Genomic DNA, 16,531 nt, shown 5'->3' with positions numbered 1-16,531 from the left:
GACTTACGAAGTAGCTTAGGATAATTGTAGATGGACCAATAAGCAAAACAGTGTTTCTGTAAAACAGTTGTATGTAATGCACACATAGTATGATTTGAATATCTGTAATCCATGGAAAGCTATTAAAAATGGAAAGTGACTTAAATTATCAAACTTCATTCTGGAAGTGCAAATGGATATATTTATTTTATATATGTGTATATTACATATGCATGCACTGTTTAATGTATACCCTGTAGGTGATAAACCTTTGGGTTTCACAGAGTTAAAGACTGGATTTACTATGCAGCCTTTATTTCACTCTTTAGGATTAATAATTTTTCTTAGAAGACTTGTACTATGCATGACATGCTTTTCTTGCTGTTGTAGAACACAGAAACCTGGATAAAGTTTTGTGTGTGTGTGTGGATAAACTGGATAGAAGTGGTTTTAGTAGCAAAGCAGTAGTGTATCTACACCTAGAAATATCCCAGCACAGGCTTTATGCATGTGATGCAGTGCATATTAAGTGGATAAAATAGCTGTGTGGTAGCAGTTCTGTACCAGCACAAAAACATGCACATTTTAAGTTACTAAATAATGCCTGTATCTGTCCTGGGGTGATGTTATGAAGCCGCTTTATTCCTTACCCGTCCGCTCAATGCCCAAGGACGCTGTGCCTTTGAGATGGACCCGGGGCCGCAGGACCCACAGGGTGCGGGGCCGTTTAGCGGTGGAGCCCAACGGCCCGGGGGGCTCTGGGGCTCGGGAGGGAGCGCGCCGGGAGCGCTGTGCTGATCTTTGGGTTTCTTTTGTGTTCTGGATAGCTGGAAAAAGGTTCTGTTGGTTTCTCTTGCTCTTTTTCCCTTCCCTCTCCCTTGCCTCACTGCCTCCCTTCCCTCCTTGCCAGTCCGGGGAGCCTATGGGTGTGGCCCTGGCTGGTCCGAGCCCGGATGTCTGTTCCCTCTCTGGGAATTTGTTGTATTTTGAGGGGTTTTTTATCCTGTTCTACCCTGTTTTCTTTGTGTATTAATAAACAGTTATTTTTTTTTCCACTTTCACTTGCTGTGACCCACTTGTCTTATTGGTGGAGGAAAAGAGGAGGCCCTTTTCCCTTTGGTCGAGACACTTACTCTGGAGCGTTTCCTCCTGAAGTTTTGTCTCCAAAACTGAGACAGTATCTAAAGAGGGGAATTCTGAACTTAGTGAAATGGTAGAAATTTCAAGGAATTGATTTATATCTCTGATATTTTTAAGACCTAGTTGACATTACTAAACATTTCAGTATTGTGTTTAAAGTTAGCATAATACATCTATTAAACTGCTTTTTGTTTTTGCTTTTTCAAAATGCCACAGAGAACAGAAATGTGATGCAGTGGGTAGGTTCACCAAAGCAATGGATGATGGAGTTAAAGAGCTGCTGACAGTGGGACAAGAGCACTGGAAGAGGTGTACAGGGCGTAAGTGTCCTTCTGAACTCAGCAGCCATTTCTGTGGTTCTTTTCTCTCTTTTGTAATGTGTGTAAGTCAAGGCACATCTTAAAACTAAAGAAAATCCTGAATTATCATGGGAATTGTACAGCATCCTGGCTATTTGCAGTCTGAGAGTATAAATTGTGCAAGTTTTTTGTTGGTATGTTTGATGTGGGGCTTTTTGTTGGGTTGTTTGGGTTTTTTTTCTTTATCTCATAACAGAAGTATCTGGTCCCTGCCCATAGGTTTAAAAATACTTAAATAATTCTAGTAAAGCAGCTAAAGCCCTTGTTGGACCTGTTCTCATATATTGGCCATTTATTTAAATTTAAGTGACATGGGCAAAATAGACCTATTTATTTGATGAAATCAAATAATTGCATCTTATCAACCCCTTATTTAGGATCCTTGCATGCTAGGAGGAGTGATATAAAGAAGAAATGAGTTTAAGAGAAAAAGAAAAGAAAAACCAACTTGATTCTAACTTAATCTTTAGCCCAATTCTTTTTTTTCCTATCTTGTCTCTTCCTTCCCACAGATATTTAGGGTTGCAGAACTTCACACCAAGTCCCTATGACTCTGCCTGGGCTCTAATTTCCTAGTCCACAGCAGTGTTCAGTGTTTGTGGCCTCCACAAGGCAGCTATTGAAAGGAAGCAGGTACTACAGCTGAGGATCATAATAAGAAATACTTCAGGGCAGGCTGTAGTGTCTGGCAACCAAAGACCTATCACATAAATCTCCTCAAATCTCCTTGATTTTTTTTACTCTCCTTTTAACTCCCACAAAAAAACCCCAAAACATTGCCCCCAGAACTTGAAGTATATCTCCTGAGTTATGTTTCTGCCTCTTGCTAATCTAACACTACAGTTGAGTATTTGGGGCTGACCAGAGAGAATGGGAAGTGTAGCAGCTTCATCTCTCATGGAAGTGATTACATTAGACCTTAGTATCTATAGGATGTTAACTTTAAATTATTTACATTTTCCCATTTTGAATAAAAGACTTTCCTTCAACACACCACTGACCTTCCTGCTGGTCAAAAATAGTCTAACACATGACACAGTCATGTGTTACCATGTTAGTCTAACATGGTACAGATTTTGCTTCACTACCAAATTATACTGAGGGGAAAATGGAGAGCGGGGGAAGGAATAAGGTTCTTCAGATGAGACTAGAAAAACAGCATTGCTTTGCAGTTACAGACGCAATGATCAAACCCAGGGCTGGCTGTAACTTGTGTTTACAGTAGAAATTCTGTATATTTTGAACTGCTAAAGTTTCTGTAAGTTTTCCTAAACTTACAAGACTAGTGCTTTAGATACTGAATGACTCTTCTAATACTTACAACTATTAATTACTTACCTTAGCATAGATGCAGAAATACAGTTGTGATTGTGTCAAAAATTTTAACTTTCTGTTTTCCAGACATTCATACTGAATACAAAAAAAGAGACTGGTAAACTGGAACATGCAAAACTGAAGAATTTTAGTAGTCTCTTAGGTTTTAAGTTCCCTGTCAGCTCTAGTCTTGACTCTTAATTGAAAGTATTTTTGGCACTTCCTGAGCAATAGTTACATGCCTTCCATTCAGTGATATTTAAAATGACTGATAGTGGAAACTTCTTAAATACATGTGAAAAGAAACCAGAGATTCTTCACTAAAGTTTCCACTGGGGATTCAGTTTCAGTGTAATGACCAATAACAGAACTCTAGTACTCTAAATGGTACGTTGTGTAAGACATACCGATTATCATAAATAGTCTAACTTCTGAAGAAGAGCTTGATCAAAGATAATCAATAAAATTAGGCAGTGGGGGGGAGGGGGTTGGGTTTTGGTTTTGCGGTGGTTTTTATATCATACAATGGGGTTCTTCTGTAAAAATCAGGTTGTGTGGGTATGCTAGAGCAGCTAGAAGCCTTGTATTTGCCTGGACAGTGTACCCTCGGAATACAAATATTTGATAACAAAACCCACATCTACTTGGGTTTTTTTCTGTTAGCATAAGCAGCATATAAAAAATTGCTTTTGCTTTTCAGATTGCTTTTTAGGCCTCTGGAGTGGTGCTGTTCAAATTGTTAATAATGAATGCACTCATAAATCACAGCTGATTGATTTAATTGTGATCGAGAAATTTATGCCTTCATGTTCAATAAATAGATTATTTAAAAAAATTTTATTATTCAGATACTTGCATCATTTTTATCCCTAGATAATCTTGGTTTCTAGTGCCTTTAAATATAAAATTCATGATTTGAGGAGAGTTTAGGTATTATGGGTCTGTATAATAATCTCCTCTCTTAAAATATTAATGAGACTTATTCTCGATATCACACTGCAGCACTTCCCCCTCTTCCTTCCCCCATGAGGGGGAGGGGAAAAAAAACCTCACTGTATGCATAGGAGGACTGAGCTAGAAATGCAATGAGATTTCATTTTTTAAAAATAGCATTCACACAGTGTTTCCCCAACTGTTTGTACCTTTCAAGGATCCAGATTGTAAATGCTTTATCCAGTTTTGGAACATGTGTAGTAGGGGAGGGGGGTAAAGAATATGTAAATGTGTCACTAGAGAAAATGTAAAACCTAGTTGTTCTTGATATCTGCTTCTGTCAACTTTTGGAAATGCTGCAGATTTAGTCTCGCTTACCCTTGTTGGTTTTTTGCTTTTGTTTCCCCTCTTTTCCTCATCCTTTTCCCACCTTCAGCACTACCAAAGGAGTACCAGAAGATAGGAAAAGCATTGCAGAGCCTGGCACTGGTCTTCAGCACAAGTGGATACCAAGGTACATCTATAGCTCATTTGTACTTCGCTTAAAAAGAGGTATTTTAATTACATCATGCTACATTTTTTTTCTGAAGATCTTAATGCTTTCCTCTTTGAGGTTTAGATGTCAAACAGGGTTCTGGAAAAAACACTGAAACCTTTCTTCTGTGTATGTTACGGGGGTTTTATGTTCTAGTCTGCAATCTTGTTTTCTCTAGCTGTATAATCTTGTGGTGGGTTAGTGGTAGTGGAAGAGTTTAGTTTGATCTCTTAATATATAATCTGGTCACTGACCTAACTGACCAAACATGCTGTAGGATTTTTGTGATATCAAAGGGAAAGGAGAGAAAATGCAGCCTTGAAAATAGCTGTTACAGAACTATTGTGTGACTTCATGATACAACAACTCTGCATGAGGATGGAAAACTTACTACAATGTTTTGTAATTCGTTATGCGGGCTGGAGGGTTGGCTACTGTAGCGTTTTCTTGTCCTTCACCTTTGCCTCTCCTTCAAGAGCCCTAAAAGAGAGCCTGTCATGTTGGGTATGAAAGTTGTGGGAGGGAAAATGAGGGCATCAATTGCTCAAAGTTTTCCTAAGGTGTAGTCTTTAGACCAAATTTAAAATTCTTTGATATGTTAAGCTCTGTTGATGTTTTCCAGACAACTGGAAAATATGTCCTCATATACAGAGGGAGCCTGTTGAATCAGTTTTCTCTGGGATTCTCCTTTCAAAGGTGTTTGAGGTTTTGGTTTTTTTCTAAGCAAAATTACTGTGTTCTAAAACCTTAAATGTTATAGCATAGAAGCTTCCTGAAATCTTTCCATCTTAGAAATCTTAGTTGACCAGTACTTACTCTGATTACTCATTTATCACTTGCTTTATAATCTTAAAACATTTTACCCCATAAACAATGTATAAAATGCAACCTTCTGAAATGCAGATTTTCTGCTGCTGGAAGCACTGGAAATAGGCATTGTTCTCATAGTTTGTTCTCATCTGTGTCCTGTACCTCAACAGGATGACTGCTTAGTTAGAACTGAGCATAGCATACTGCCTAAAAAGTCACTCTTGGATGTGAGAATGAAGTAGGGGATTTGCATGGTTATGTATTCTTAGCATGGGCTAGAAAACTGTAAATCCTGGCTGGATAAAATCTGTAGTAAGAAGTCTTGAGAAAGGACTGAAGATTGCCTGGCCTCTAGCACATTCTTGTGCCAACGTAAAGGGAAAACAATGTCATAAAGCTAGGATACAAAATTGCAGATCAGCCTTAGAAAGGAAAGCTTTGATTTGATTTCCAGCATCTTTGAATGGTATGAAAAAATAGATCTCATGATAATTTGGGAACAAGGCAAGCATGTCTCTCTTTGCTGTTTGCCCAGTCATACCTGGTTGCACCTGTGTCTCGTTGAGGAAAGTGCCCTTCCTACAGATGCCTTTGCCCTGATTCCATGTATTTTGCTCTTTTCAATAATTTGTACCCTTGTATTATTTCCAAATTAATAATACATGGGATTCTTTGCTTTTTAATTTGAGTTCCCAGGAAGAGAGAGCAAGTAAAATGCACATGTGGCTTTAAATGGCTTCATCACTGCTGCTCTCACTCTGTCCTGCCTGCTGCTCTTGTATGGATTCACTTGATCATTCCATCAGGTGCGGGTCTATGGATTAAGCAGACTCTCTGCAAGAGATGCAAGCACCTGAATTTAAACTGAGAGGGTGCAGCTTTCCTATCTCAGTATTTAAAAGAGGACACATTGCTTCCAATGAAGAAGTAGTAGCTAGGCTGAGGATGATGTATGATTTTTCTGGACTATCAGTAAAGAGGAATGGCTCATTCAGCCATGCTTAAAGACATTCAAGTTCAGTTTCTATTGGGAGCTGAATATCTTCATCCTTGGTTTTTTTTTGTTTTTTGTTTTGGTTGGGTTGGTTTTTTGGATTTTTTATAATACTAGAGTTCTGGAAGTTTAAGCATATAGGCCACTGAAGATTGCAATGACTGATTTGATGAAAGAAACATTTTTAGCTACTGGTAGCTGACTTCTGACATACTGCATATACTGTTAGTTGGTTCATTTGCATAGTTAGGATGGAATGTGTCTGCTGCCCGTACCGCTTTAATCAGTGATGCCTGCTTGCTCTGCAAAGCAAGATGTGTGGTGATGTCTACTGCCTTCTCTTCTAATTTCTACCCTAAAATATTTAAGATTGCACCAGACAAGATGCACTTCTTAATCTGACTCACTCCAGCTCTTTTTCTCATGCTACAGAATGAGCCTTATCAATTAGTTGCCAGCCCCAGTGTGTGTTAGGAATCTGTCCCCAGTATTTGCAGAGGCAAGGGTACCTTTAAAACTGTTAAGGACACACTGATGTTCTGATTTAAGATTTAACTTGGCTATGGGCCTATGTACTGTCCAGTTGATCCTAAGAATGCGCACTTTGTGAGCATGATCCTGATCCAAAATATGCATATTGGACAGTACCAGAACATGCCTGGAAGTATCCTGCAGCCTGGCAATGTGTTGCCTTTGCTACTGTATCATAGGATACTCTAAGGTTTACACAGCCTTAAATAGTGCGGCTTCTCTTTTTTGGTACCAAATCTGGAGGAGTCTTTCTCCTATATTAAGAAAGTGTGAATGACTGGTATGCCATTCAGCCGTAGTAAGATCTCCTAATCCTACATCACCCCTCAGGAATCCTGTTAGGCAGTTCCATACAAGTTTCACTATCCTAGCAGCTAGCAACAGGCAAATCCTGTTTTACAACCTGCTTGTGTGCTGAACGTATTGGTTTGAGGTGTACTTATCAAGAAAAGTTTTGCTGCAAGTATTTGCTGCTAGTACGTCAAACTTTGTAACTTTTCTTACTGAAACTTTTTTTATATTGAAACATACTTTGAAAGAAAAGAAAACAAAAGCACTTCTTGACAAAAAAAAAAAATTCTTCTGCCGCAATCATGCCTTGGAGTATTAGCTCTCAATATGTGTGGTGTATTCCTTCTGAAATGATAATCACTGGCATTTACCAAACAGTTGAACTGCTAAGAGAGGCTCTATTAAACATCTCCAAAAGTCTCCTCATAGTTTTACATCTTCCTTCATCTCCTTATGATAGTATGTAGCCTGTAAACCACTGAAAATACCTGTTTCTCCTCGTGGTTGGGCTGAAATATCTGTAGGATATTACTGGCCATTTTAACTTCTCTTTTTATAACTACCTTCAGTCAATGCTTTTAGGCTCCCTCTGTTTCTTCTGGGGATATATGTGTTGAACACTAACATAATTTTGTTAAAATTTTAGCAACGTTTGGTGCTTTCTGCTTTTCCATTGATTAAAGAACCCCTGACATCCTGGTGTATCCTTGCACTGGGACCCAACTCACCTTTCACAGACTGATTTAAGAAGGCAATTCCCAGCTTTGCATTGGTTCAGAAGCTGAGAATGCTCAGAATGAAAGATGATTGGTGTTGGAAATGTTTGTCTAGATCCTTTGAAGCTCTGACCTATGGAAGTTCCTTGAATGAGCTCTGCTCAGAAGGGAACAATTTTGTCATTCAACTTAAATATACATACTCTTTCTCTTTGTTCAGATAGAGAAAGTTACTGTCTTTTATGGCGTTACAAAATGAACAGCAACATCTAGACCAACCTGGCTTCTGACTCTGAAGCCACGCCACGTTTTATCCCAAAATCTATGAGTCAGTTGCCTAAGCAGCAGTTACTTCAAGGTTCCTTCTGAACAAACAAAGGAATTCTGAAATACTGAAAATACTCCCTGAAATAATAAAATTGATCACCCTTCAATTTTTTAAATTGTTTTACAAAAAGGTGGCGATGTCTCATGAATTGTGTACCTCTTGCGTCTCGCAATGGGAATTTGTGTTGGTTTTTGTTTTTATTTATCCTAATAGGCCCAAATAGGAGAAAAAATAATAATTTGTTTAGCAGTGTTTGTGTTGCTGGATGTTTTAGTTCTTAGGATATGTCACTTTGCCTCACAGCCTTTTGACTTTATGAAACCAGTCAAATGGAAAGTAGGAATCTGTTGATAGAACTGAACCAACATTCAGTCATTACCTTGTTTCCTTTAGGACATGCTAAAATGAAGGAATCCTATGTAATCTCTAACGTAGATTAGACCATATGTTGTAGTAAACCAAGATACTTTAATGTTCAGATTAATGTTCAGATTAATCATTAATTAAATCAATGGTAATTTTCAATTAAGTCACTGATTAATATCTATAGAATAAAATCAAAAAGTTCATAAAAGACTAACCACTGCCTAATATCAAGACATGTCTGAAAGCATAAGAAAAATATTTTTTTTCTTAAACTAAAGTTTGATACCTGCAAACAATACCTTCGCCTTTCTACTGTCTACCTCAATATGCTTTCTGTACTGTTGACTACATGCTTTGGACAAGCTAACATGGATGGGAAGGTGAAGTGGCATGAAACATACAAGAATGTAAGGCTTGTTTCCATCTTTGTCCCACGTAGCCTGTCCTGTTAGTAATACAGTGTTATGAGTGCTTGTGGTGTTGTCTAGCTTAGGATTTATGATGATGTCTGTATTGTTAAGTAGATTGTAGGGTCCTTTGATCTGTTTCATATCAGGATGAAAGTTAGAAACTCACTCTGAAAACCAGTGATTTTTACAGAGCTTGAAAATATTATCTAAGAGTTCCCTAAAGGATCAGAAGCCTTGTTGTCAAGGGAAAACTTACTTGAGCCTCCTTTTGCTTCTCTGAGCTTTGAACAGTTAGGGTCCAGGACTGTTGGAGAGCTCAGGGCTAGTAACACATCAGCTTTGTCAGTATCTTTTGTCACCCTCCTCATTCTTCCTTCCTTTTGATCCTGGTAGACTTCCTGTTGCCCCATATGGGGGAATATCTGTGTATTTAAACTGCATAATGTTATGAAATGTGGAAGCAAATAGTGCTAGTACTGTAGAAGAACGTTTATTTTCTACAAGGTCTTCAGTTTTCCTCCTTTAATGGTTTTTTAAAATTCTTTATTTCTCCTGGCTATAAAAGTATGGGTAGACATTTATTATTGTAAATAGGTTATTTTATAAATTTGCCTTGAATTAAGGCAAGTTTCTTGTTGCAATTGACTTATTGTAATTTGAACACTGATGTTTACTTTTAGGAGAATCTGATCTAAATGGAGCAATTACAGAAGCTGGGAAAACTTATGAAGAAATTGCCAGTCTTGTAGCAGATCAGGTAGGAGTATTAGAAATGCAGTGGCATAGTGTGTACAAACATATCACCTATTTGGATTACTTCTGACTTTTCTTTTTTCCTCTTGTATTCAAACACAACTGCTAGTGCTGTAGAGCAGTTAAATAAAATTGCTATTAACACTTTTAAATACACTTTCATTTCCTTTTCTACTCTATGTCAGCTCAGGGGGAATGTGTTGAGGGGGTATTTCTGTGGGTCAGAAAGCCCATACTTGGTTTTCTAAAATACTAAAATGATAATTTCCTCTTTTAGTGTGTTTATTTTCTGGTGTCTGTGAACTGTCTTCATTACTGACACAAAAGAGTGATATTTAATTAAGGATAGAGTTTTTGCCTTCCCTCTGCATTCCCCAAATGTCTACAGGATCCAGATTTTGCTGTTGCTCCATATGGGGGAATACCCGTGTATTGAACCTGTTCCATTGCTTTGACATGCAGACATAAATTGATGTTTAGCGTGTTAAGCCTAAAGTCTCCAAAATGCAGATCCTCTTTATCTCAAGGGTTAGTCTGAAAGTTCTTCAAACACCTTTCCAAACTGACAACTAAGAAGATGCTCCTGTGCATGTACATATTTGTATATGTAAACAGGTTGTACTGGTAAGTCTTCCTGGGTGAAAACTCAAGGCAGTTAAACCTCTCACTTGGTGAGCTAGTGTTGAGTGAAACAAAGAACAGAAGCATCTGCTCAATGACGCTCAGTGCCTTGCTCTAAAAAGCTTATATTTTAAAAAAAAACTCTTTCAAGACTTGCATAAACAATTAATATTTTGGTTTGGATTTTTTCTATTGATTCCTTCCCTTTTCTCCCCTTCGCCCTTTCTTGGCAACATAATTTCTTTTCTGTGATGTAAATATGCCACAGATACTTCTACTAATGCTTATGCTTTGTTTATTAGCCAAAGAAAGATCTTCACTTTTTGATGGAAACAAATCATGAATACAAGGGATTTCTTGGTTGCTTCCCTGACATCATAGCAGCTCATAAGGTATGTGAAGAGCCTTTCCTTTTAAGGGCTGGGCAGTAGAGACAGCAGCAAAAGTGGTGGTATGGTACCCTGCCTTTGTGCAGCAGCCTGGCCCTTGCTGCTGAAACACTGAAAGTTTCTGTGAAACTGGTGTGTTGATTTTTAAAATAAGAAGTACTTAGAGGGGAGGGGAAGGGAAAGGAGGGGAGGGGAAGGAAGCTAGGATTTCTCTCAAGATTTGAGAATATCATGACTTTCTGCTATAGTAGAGCAGAAGAAGGTTCATGATTTTCTTCAGATTGACTCATGTCCCAGTGGGGTGAATAGCAGTAGTGTAAATTTGTAATATTTGAGCCTTATATGGTAGTTCATAATAAAACCATATAAGTATTGAAGGAAAACTTGTGTACACTTATATGGCTAGTTTGCTGTTGTGTGATACATAATCATGTACTGCCTAGAAGTTTCTTTAGTATCAAAAACCAAAGACTAGATCTAAGCTCTAACATTTCTGGGGGGAAGAAAAAACAAACAAAACACCAGCAACAAAACCCAACTACTTTGTTCTCTGTAATACAAAAGTCATGGTGTATAGTTTTGGATATTCTGCCCTTTTTTTTTTTGGTCATAGAGTTTTCCTTATGTTCATGTGTCTGCTGCAATGTATTTCAGGAAACTAAATATAGTGATGTAAATTAAAAAATAAAATTAAAAATATTGTGAAGTAATTAAAACAAGTGCACCAATATGTGGGTTTGGGGGTTTTTTGATCACTTGAAGTGTTAAGTGTATAGAACAAGAACATAAGAACGTACTTCCGAGAGCAATGAAGATAAAAGCATATCAGATGTATGTATTCTTTCTTCAGGACATTTACAGTCCCTCATCCCACAGAATCATTGGGGGAAAATACCATAAAAGGAGGAGAAATGTTTTTAAAACTTGAAACATAAGCCTACTGCCAAGAGACATGTAAATAGATTCTCTTGAATGTTGTTTGGCACAAATACCTTGTGTAGGGGACGTGTATCTTTTTATGCTTGTTATTTATGTGACACAAGGATTTTTCTGAATCAATGGCTATACATTGCAATGAGTTGTAGTCTCTTGAAAAATAGTTTTAGGTCGCCTCATCTTGTAAAATGTGCAAATAAGTTTCTACAGGCATCTGATAGTTTGAGGCTTTTGGATGCTGGTCATGTTGATTTATGTTGGTCAGCTGTAATTTGAAACTTGGTCCTTTTGTCCTTTTTGTATATATCCTTGTGTATTACAGCCTGTACCAAACTCAGTTTGCTGATGACTCTGATCATGCCTGTGTTTGAAGTCACTTTTTTCAAGGACCCTTGAAAGCAGTAAAGTGAAATAACAAACTTTGGATGAAAATGTGAGAAGGCAGAATCAATCATTTTGTGTATATATGTGTATTGAATGCAAACTCAAAATGTAGCTAGTGGCATTTCAGATTACCATGAAGACCTCTAAGTTGACTACTCTTTTAATCTTTCTGCATTTGGTTTCTACAGGGAGCAATAGAAAGAGTGAAGGAAAGTGACAAGTTAGTTGCAACCAGTAAAATAACGCCACAAGACAAACAGAACATGGTGAAACGTGTCAGTACTATGGCTTATGCACTACAAGGTAAACCAAATTTTGAGTTAAATGGCAATGTTGTAGACCTCGGAAGGACTTCTGTTAAGTAGCATAATTTGAAAGAAAATCTTTTACTACCAGGAATAAAACCTGTTCATGGGTTCTTTGTGGGGGCTTTTTTTGTGACCTGCTTAGATTTTTCTAAATTGCAGTTATTTTGCCTTCCCCTTTTTCGTTTTAATCTCACATCAGTATTGCAAAAGACACATGTTTTGAAAATGCAGTTTAAAAACCCCAAAACAACTATCCCAGGCTGATTCTTTTATTTGGAAGTGATAATGTCTCGAATTGAAAGTATGGACCCTGGTGCAAGAAGAAAGTCATCATGAGCCAAAGTGTTTTTCTGACTTTCGGTTTAGTCAGACATAATCCATCTCCCATCTGAGATGGTTGTTCTTTTGGATAAGATCTTTATTTCCTGGATGTTCTTTGAATGAACTTTTTCCTCTTTAGATTAGAGGTGTTGTAAATATAAGGTGCAGCACACCACACTAGAAAAACTGGGGAATGAGGAGTCAGGGCTCAGTCCTGCAGGATATCAAGTCATTAAGTGCATCCTGTTACTGACTTCAATGAGATTACTCATTGCTGAGGGGCTTGCATCTTTTTTGGATGATTTAAAGTGAAGAGTACTCGATATATTATGTGATGAAGCCAGAGCAGCACACAAACTTGATTTTAAAAACAACCAAGAACACTCCCCACCTCCTTCTTCTTAATCACAGTGACGCAAGAGGATTGTGCTGTATGTGTGGTAATTGTGGAAGAGACCTCTAGGATGAGTTTTACAATGTAGAATATTTCTTCTCCCTCCATTGATATCTCAAAATATATTTACCTTCTTCTTTCAGCCATAAGCTGTGATCTTACAAGAGATGTAGAAAGTGGTGTAAGATGTTACAGATTCAGTAATGCTGTTTCTCGGGTGTCTATTGAAACAGTCTCAGTCAAGAATGGGTCAGACACTACTGGTTGTATCTTTTTTTTGTTCTTTTTTTTTTGACCTAATTATTTACAGCTGTTGCTTACAACTTGATATCCGTACCCTTGGAAATCTGAATGTCCTAGCCAAAATTCTGTTGGAAAATCTTCAGGAAGGAACAGTTACCTCAGTAGAAGAAAATCCTGGTTGTATTTTTTATCAAATCTTTGTGCACCTGAGTATTGTAATACAAGAACCTGGCTTTGTCCAGGAAGTGTCTGGATTGGTGTGTAATTGATGCCCTACCAATTTGACAAACAGTTCCATTATAACCTGAGTGCTGCAGTCAGAACAGGTTGTGGAAGCATGAGAACAGTAACTGTGATGGTAGGACTGGACACTGAGCTTGCTGCAGAGTAACTAACTTGAACTGAGTGAAACTGTTCCTAATTATAAATGCTTCTGTTAAATAATTTGTCTCCTGGATCTGATTGCAGCTGAGATGAATCACTTCCACAGTAACCGGATCTATGACTACAACAGCGTCATTCGTCTCTATCTGGAGCAGCAGGCACAGTTCTATGAAACGGTAAGGGACAGGGCTTCAGCACTGTTTGCTTGGCACATATTGTGCTGCTACTTTTATAGGAAATACAGGACTTAATCCATGCTCCAACAGAGCAGATATTTGAAGAGTTGTACAAAAAATTGTAAAAGGAATTGTAAAAAAACCTGAAAACTGAAAGAATGAGTTAAAATAATATCCTTCTGGTTGCAGCATCACCAGTTTCCTTGTACCAATCCTCTCTCCCCCAGTACATGTTCACATGGGGGGGTCATGGCTTCCGTGGGAACTGTGGGGAGTGCACAGGAGCTCTGTTCTGATGTTTCAGCCTTGCTTCAGCAGGGAGGTGGGCTTCCTGGAAAATCTGGCTTTGTTCCTGTAGCTCTCTGGTGTAGTGCAGTGCTGGATAAACAAATAGGCAGAATAACAGCCCTGCCTACAGTGCTTTCTCCAACACAACTGGAGCAGTGAAAGTACCAAATTAACAAGGCAGAATGTGTATATATGAGAAGTCTTCAGAATGGAATGTTTTGAGAGTCCTGCATACACAAACCCTGCAGTAATGCCTGCAGTTTTTCGTCACGAGGGAACACCTAATTTCTTAGCCTGCAATAATTTCTGCACAGTGTAAAGTGACTACATATTAAATATCTTCTGTTTCTTTGTTTCAGATTGCACAGAAGCTGAGGCAGGCACTCAGCCGCTTTCCTGTGATGTAGAGAATAAGGAGTATTCAACAATAAAGAACAACTCCAAAGTGCTTTTTGGATGTGGGGGCAATGCTAATAAAAACTTGTTAGCCTTTGCCAAAAAAAAAAAAAAAAAAAAATCCCCAAAACCCCCAAACCAACAAGAATCAGTTGTAAAAAAAAGTATTATTTAAAATTTTACTTTATCAGCCTAAATCGTACAATAAGACTCTCCTATCTTGAAAGCTCTCCCATTTGTATCATTATTTAAATAAAAACAGCTAGGTAATGCTGTCAGTTATAAGGATCTAAATTATCAAACTGATATGTTGCCATGGACTTCATGAAGACTTGTCTATCAGATGTTCTTCCAAAAACTCTGGATCAACATCAGAGTTACAGATTGGTAGCTTTTTTTTAAAGTGGGACAGCAGACAAACTTGAAAATGACTTAATACTCATTATATTCAATTGAGCTCTCCAGCGATTCAGTAACCAGGAGGAATTATATTCGTGTATGTTTCTGGCACATGTTCATGATAATCTCCTGAATGAATGCTTTGTTCTTAAGTTTTGCCTCCCATATGCAGCCATGGCATCCTGCTCCCAGTATGACTTCTGGTAAATATAAATCATTCTTCCCTCTCTTCTTTTTCCTTCTAACTACATCTTGTTCTTGTGGTGCACCACCTCAGACCTTATGTCAGGCTCGCTTTTTCACTATGCACTGTGTAAGAAGACAAAGTACAAACAAGGAACGAGCCATTCAGGAAAGTGTGAAAAGCAGTTTTCCATACCAGCACTTTGACACCCCCAATGTTATGCCATAAGGCACTGGTGTTTCTCAGTGCTGCAGAGGGCCAGCTTCCCCTCTGACAGTTTGCAGTGTTTCAGCAGAGGGGACACTGCCATATCTAACCCCAACTACTAAAAGTCCCCAAATTCCAGCTAAGCTCAGGTCTTCCTATAGTAGTATGGTGTGCTATTGGTTCGGGTTAACTTTTTGTTGCCTTTTAACGCAAACCAAAAGGTGACAAAAGTACTGAATAACATCATTAATTATCACACAAACTCTGTTCTTTGATCATCATCTTTTATGAAGTGACTCAGTATCCCCTTCCATACTACTGAATACCATTTGAGGCCTTGGCTTTTCACAGAATCAAACCAAAAAAGCCACCACCAACTGTGTTCACAATGGGCATCAACTACAGTAATTCACTTCTTGCCACAGGCAAGCAGGAAAGCCAAAATGCAGTTTTTGCTAAAATGTGCCTAGAAAATAAATATTTTAGTTAAAAAAAAACCAACTAAAAAAGGCATTTTACCAATAAGCCATTCTAAGTGACGGGTACAGTCTGCCAGTTCAATAGTTGCCTTACTCTGTTTTGCATTGGTTTTACTTTTCTGTGCTAGAAGGAAAATCTGGGTCTGCCTGAATAACTAAACCAAACAAGACTAAGCCTAAGTCTAGATGCTTCTCAGTGTCATGAGTTTTGTTCACCTTTTATAAACCTTGTCTTTTTCTCCTTCCAATTTTAGTTGTTTGCTTCCAAAATTCCATAGCGCAGTGTTGTTTGATACAGCCATTTAAATATGTACAAATTGTAAAGAATGTGTATAAATGTTTTACACCAAATGTAAGATCTGCTTGCATGTAGAAGCAGCTTATATAATAAATTGTTACAATGTGTACAGTAAATTCTGAAATCACTTTTTCAAGCCAGCATTTTTTTAGCATTTGTATATTCACTTTTTGGTAATGAAATCTCTTTGTAACAGACTCTTCATTTGGGAGGGGGAAGGGGGTTCTTTTTACCAATCTTTAAATAGCTCCATATGCACTAAAGTTGAAAGTTCTTTATCTTGAATAGACTGTTTTGGAATCTTAAGTGTAAGCTCTGCATTCCCAGTGCAGGGAAGCTATGACAGTAGCAACTGTGTCAGATGCAACATTTTGGCAAAAAAGAAAAAAAAGAAAAACTGTTTAAAGACTTCTAGTAAAATGAAGTTAAATTGATAATAAATATTTATGTATATCCACCAGACTATTTTATCTTTTTCTTTGAAATCATCATGTTGGTTTTTAACAGGGTGAATGCAGTATGAGGCAAATCCTCCCTGTAGCTTTTCACCAGCTAACACACGGGCCAGCTGAGGAATGAGAAAGCCTCCATGTGTCTTCCATAAAGCAGGCATCCCAACTGGATGGTATAATAGTACCAGTGACTGCAAACCAGCAAAGGCTACG

The 16,531-nt window shown here is 38.0% G+C and overlaps 1 protein-coding gene across 2 annotated transcripts in view; it reads left to right on the top strand.

The window, feature by feature from the left end:
* The window catches only part of SNX9 (sorting nexin 9), a 60,461-nt gene extending 44,342 nt beyond the window's left edge, over window positions 1–16,119 (top strand). For both annotated transcript variants that reach the window (XM_082276864.1, XM_082276863.1), the window contains exons 12-18: window positions 1,336–1,439; window positions 4,162–4,239; window positions 9,387–9,463; window positions 10,383–10,472; window positions 11,978–12,092; window positions 13,524–13,615; window positions 14,263–16,119. In XM_082276864.1, the coding sequence (XP_082132990.1) occupies window positions 1,336–1,439; window positions 4,162–4,239; window positions 9,387–9,463; window positions 10,383–10,472; window positions 11,978–12,092; window positions 13,524–13,615; window positions 14,263–14,310 (604 nt within the window). In that variant the 3' untranslated portion in view covers window positions 14,311–16,119. The remainder of the gene's footprint in view (window positions 1–1,335; window positions 1,440–4,161; window positions 4,240–9,386; window positions 9,464–10,382; window positions 10,473–11,977; window positions 12,093–13,523; window positions 13,616–14,262) is intronic.
* The last annotated feature ends 412 nt before the right edge of the window (window positions 16,120–16,531 follow it).

Source organism: Coloeus monedula, assembly GCF_965178545.1.
Source record: "Coloeus monedula genome assembly, chromosome: 2".
NCBI classification, from domain to species: domain Eukaryota; kingdom Metazoa; phylum Chordata; class Aves; order Passeriformes; family Corvidae; genus Coloeus; species Coloeus monedula.
Note: the sequence above shows the minus strand (reverse complement) of the source record. Positions and strands in the feature narration are given on the sequence as shown.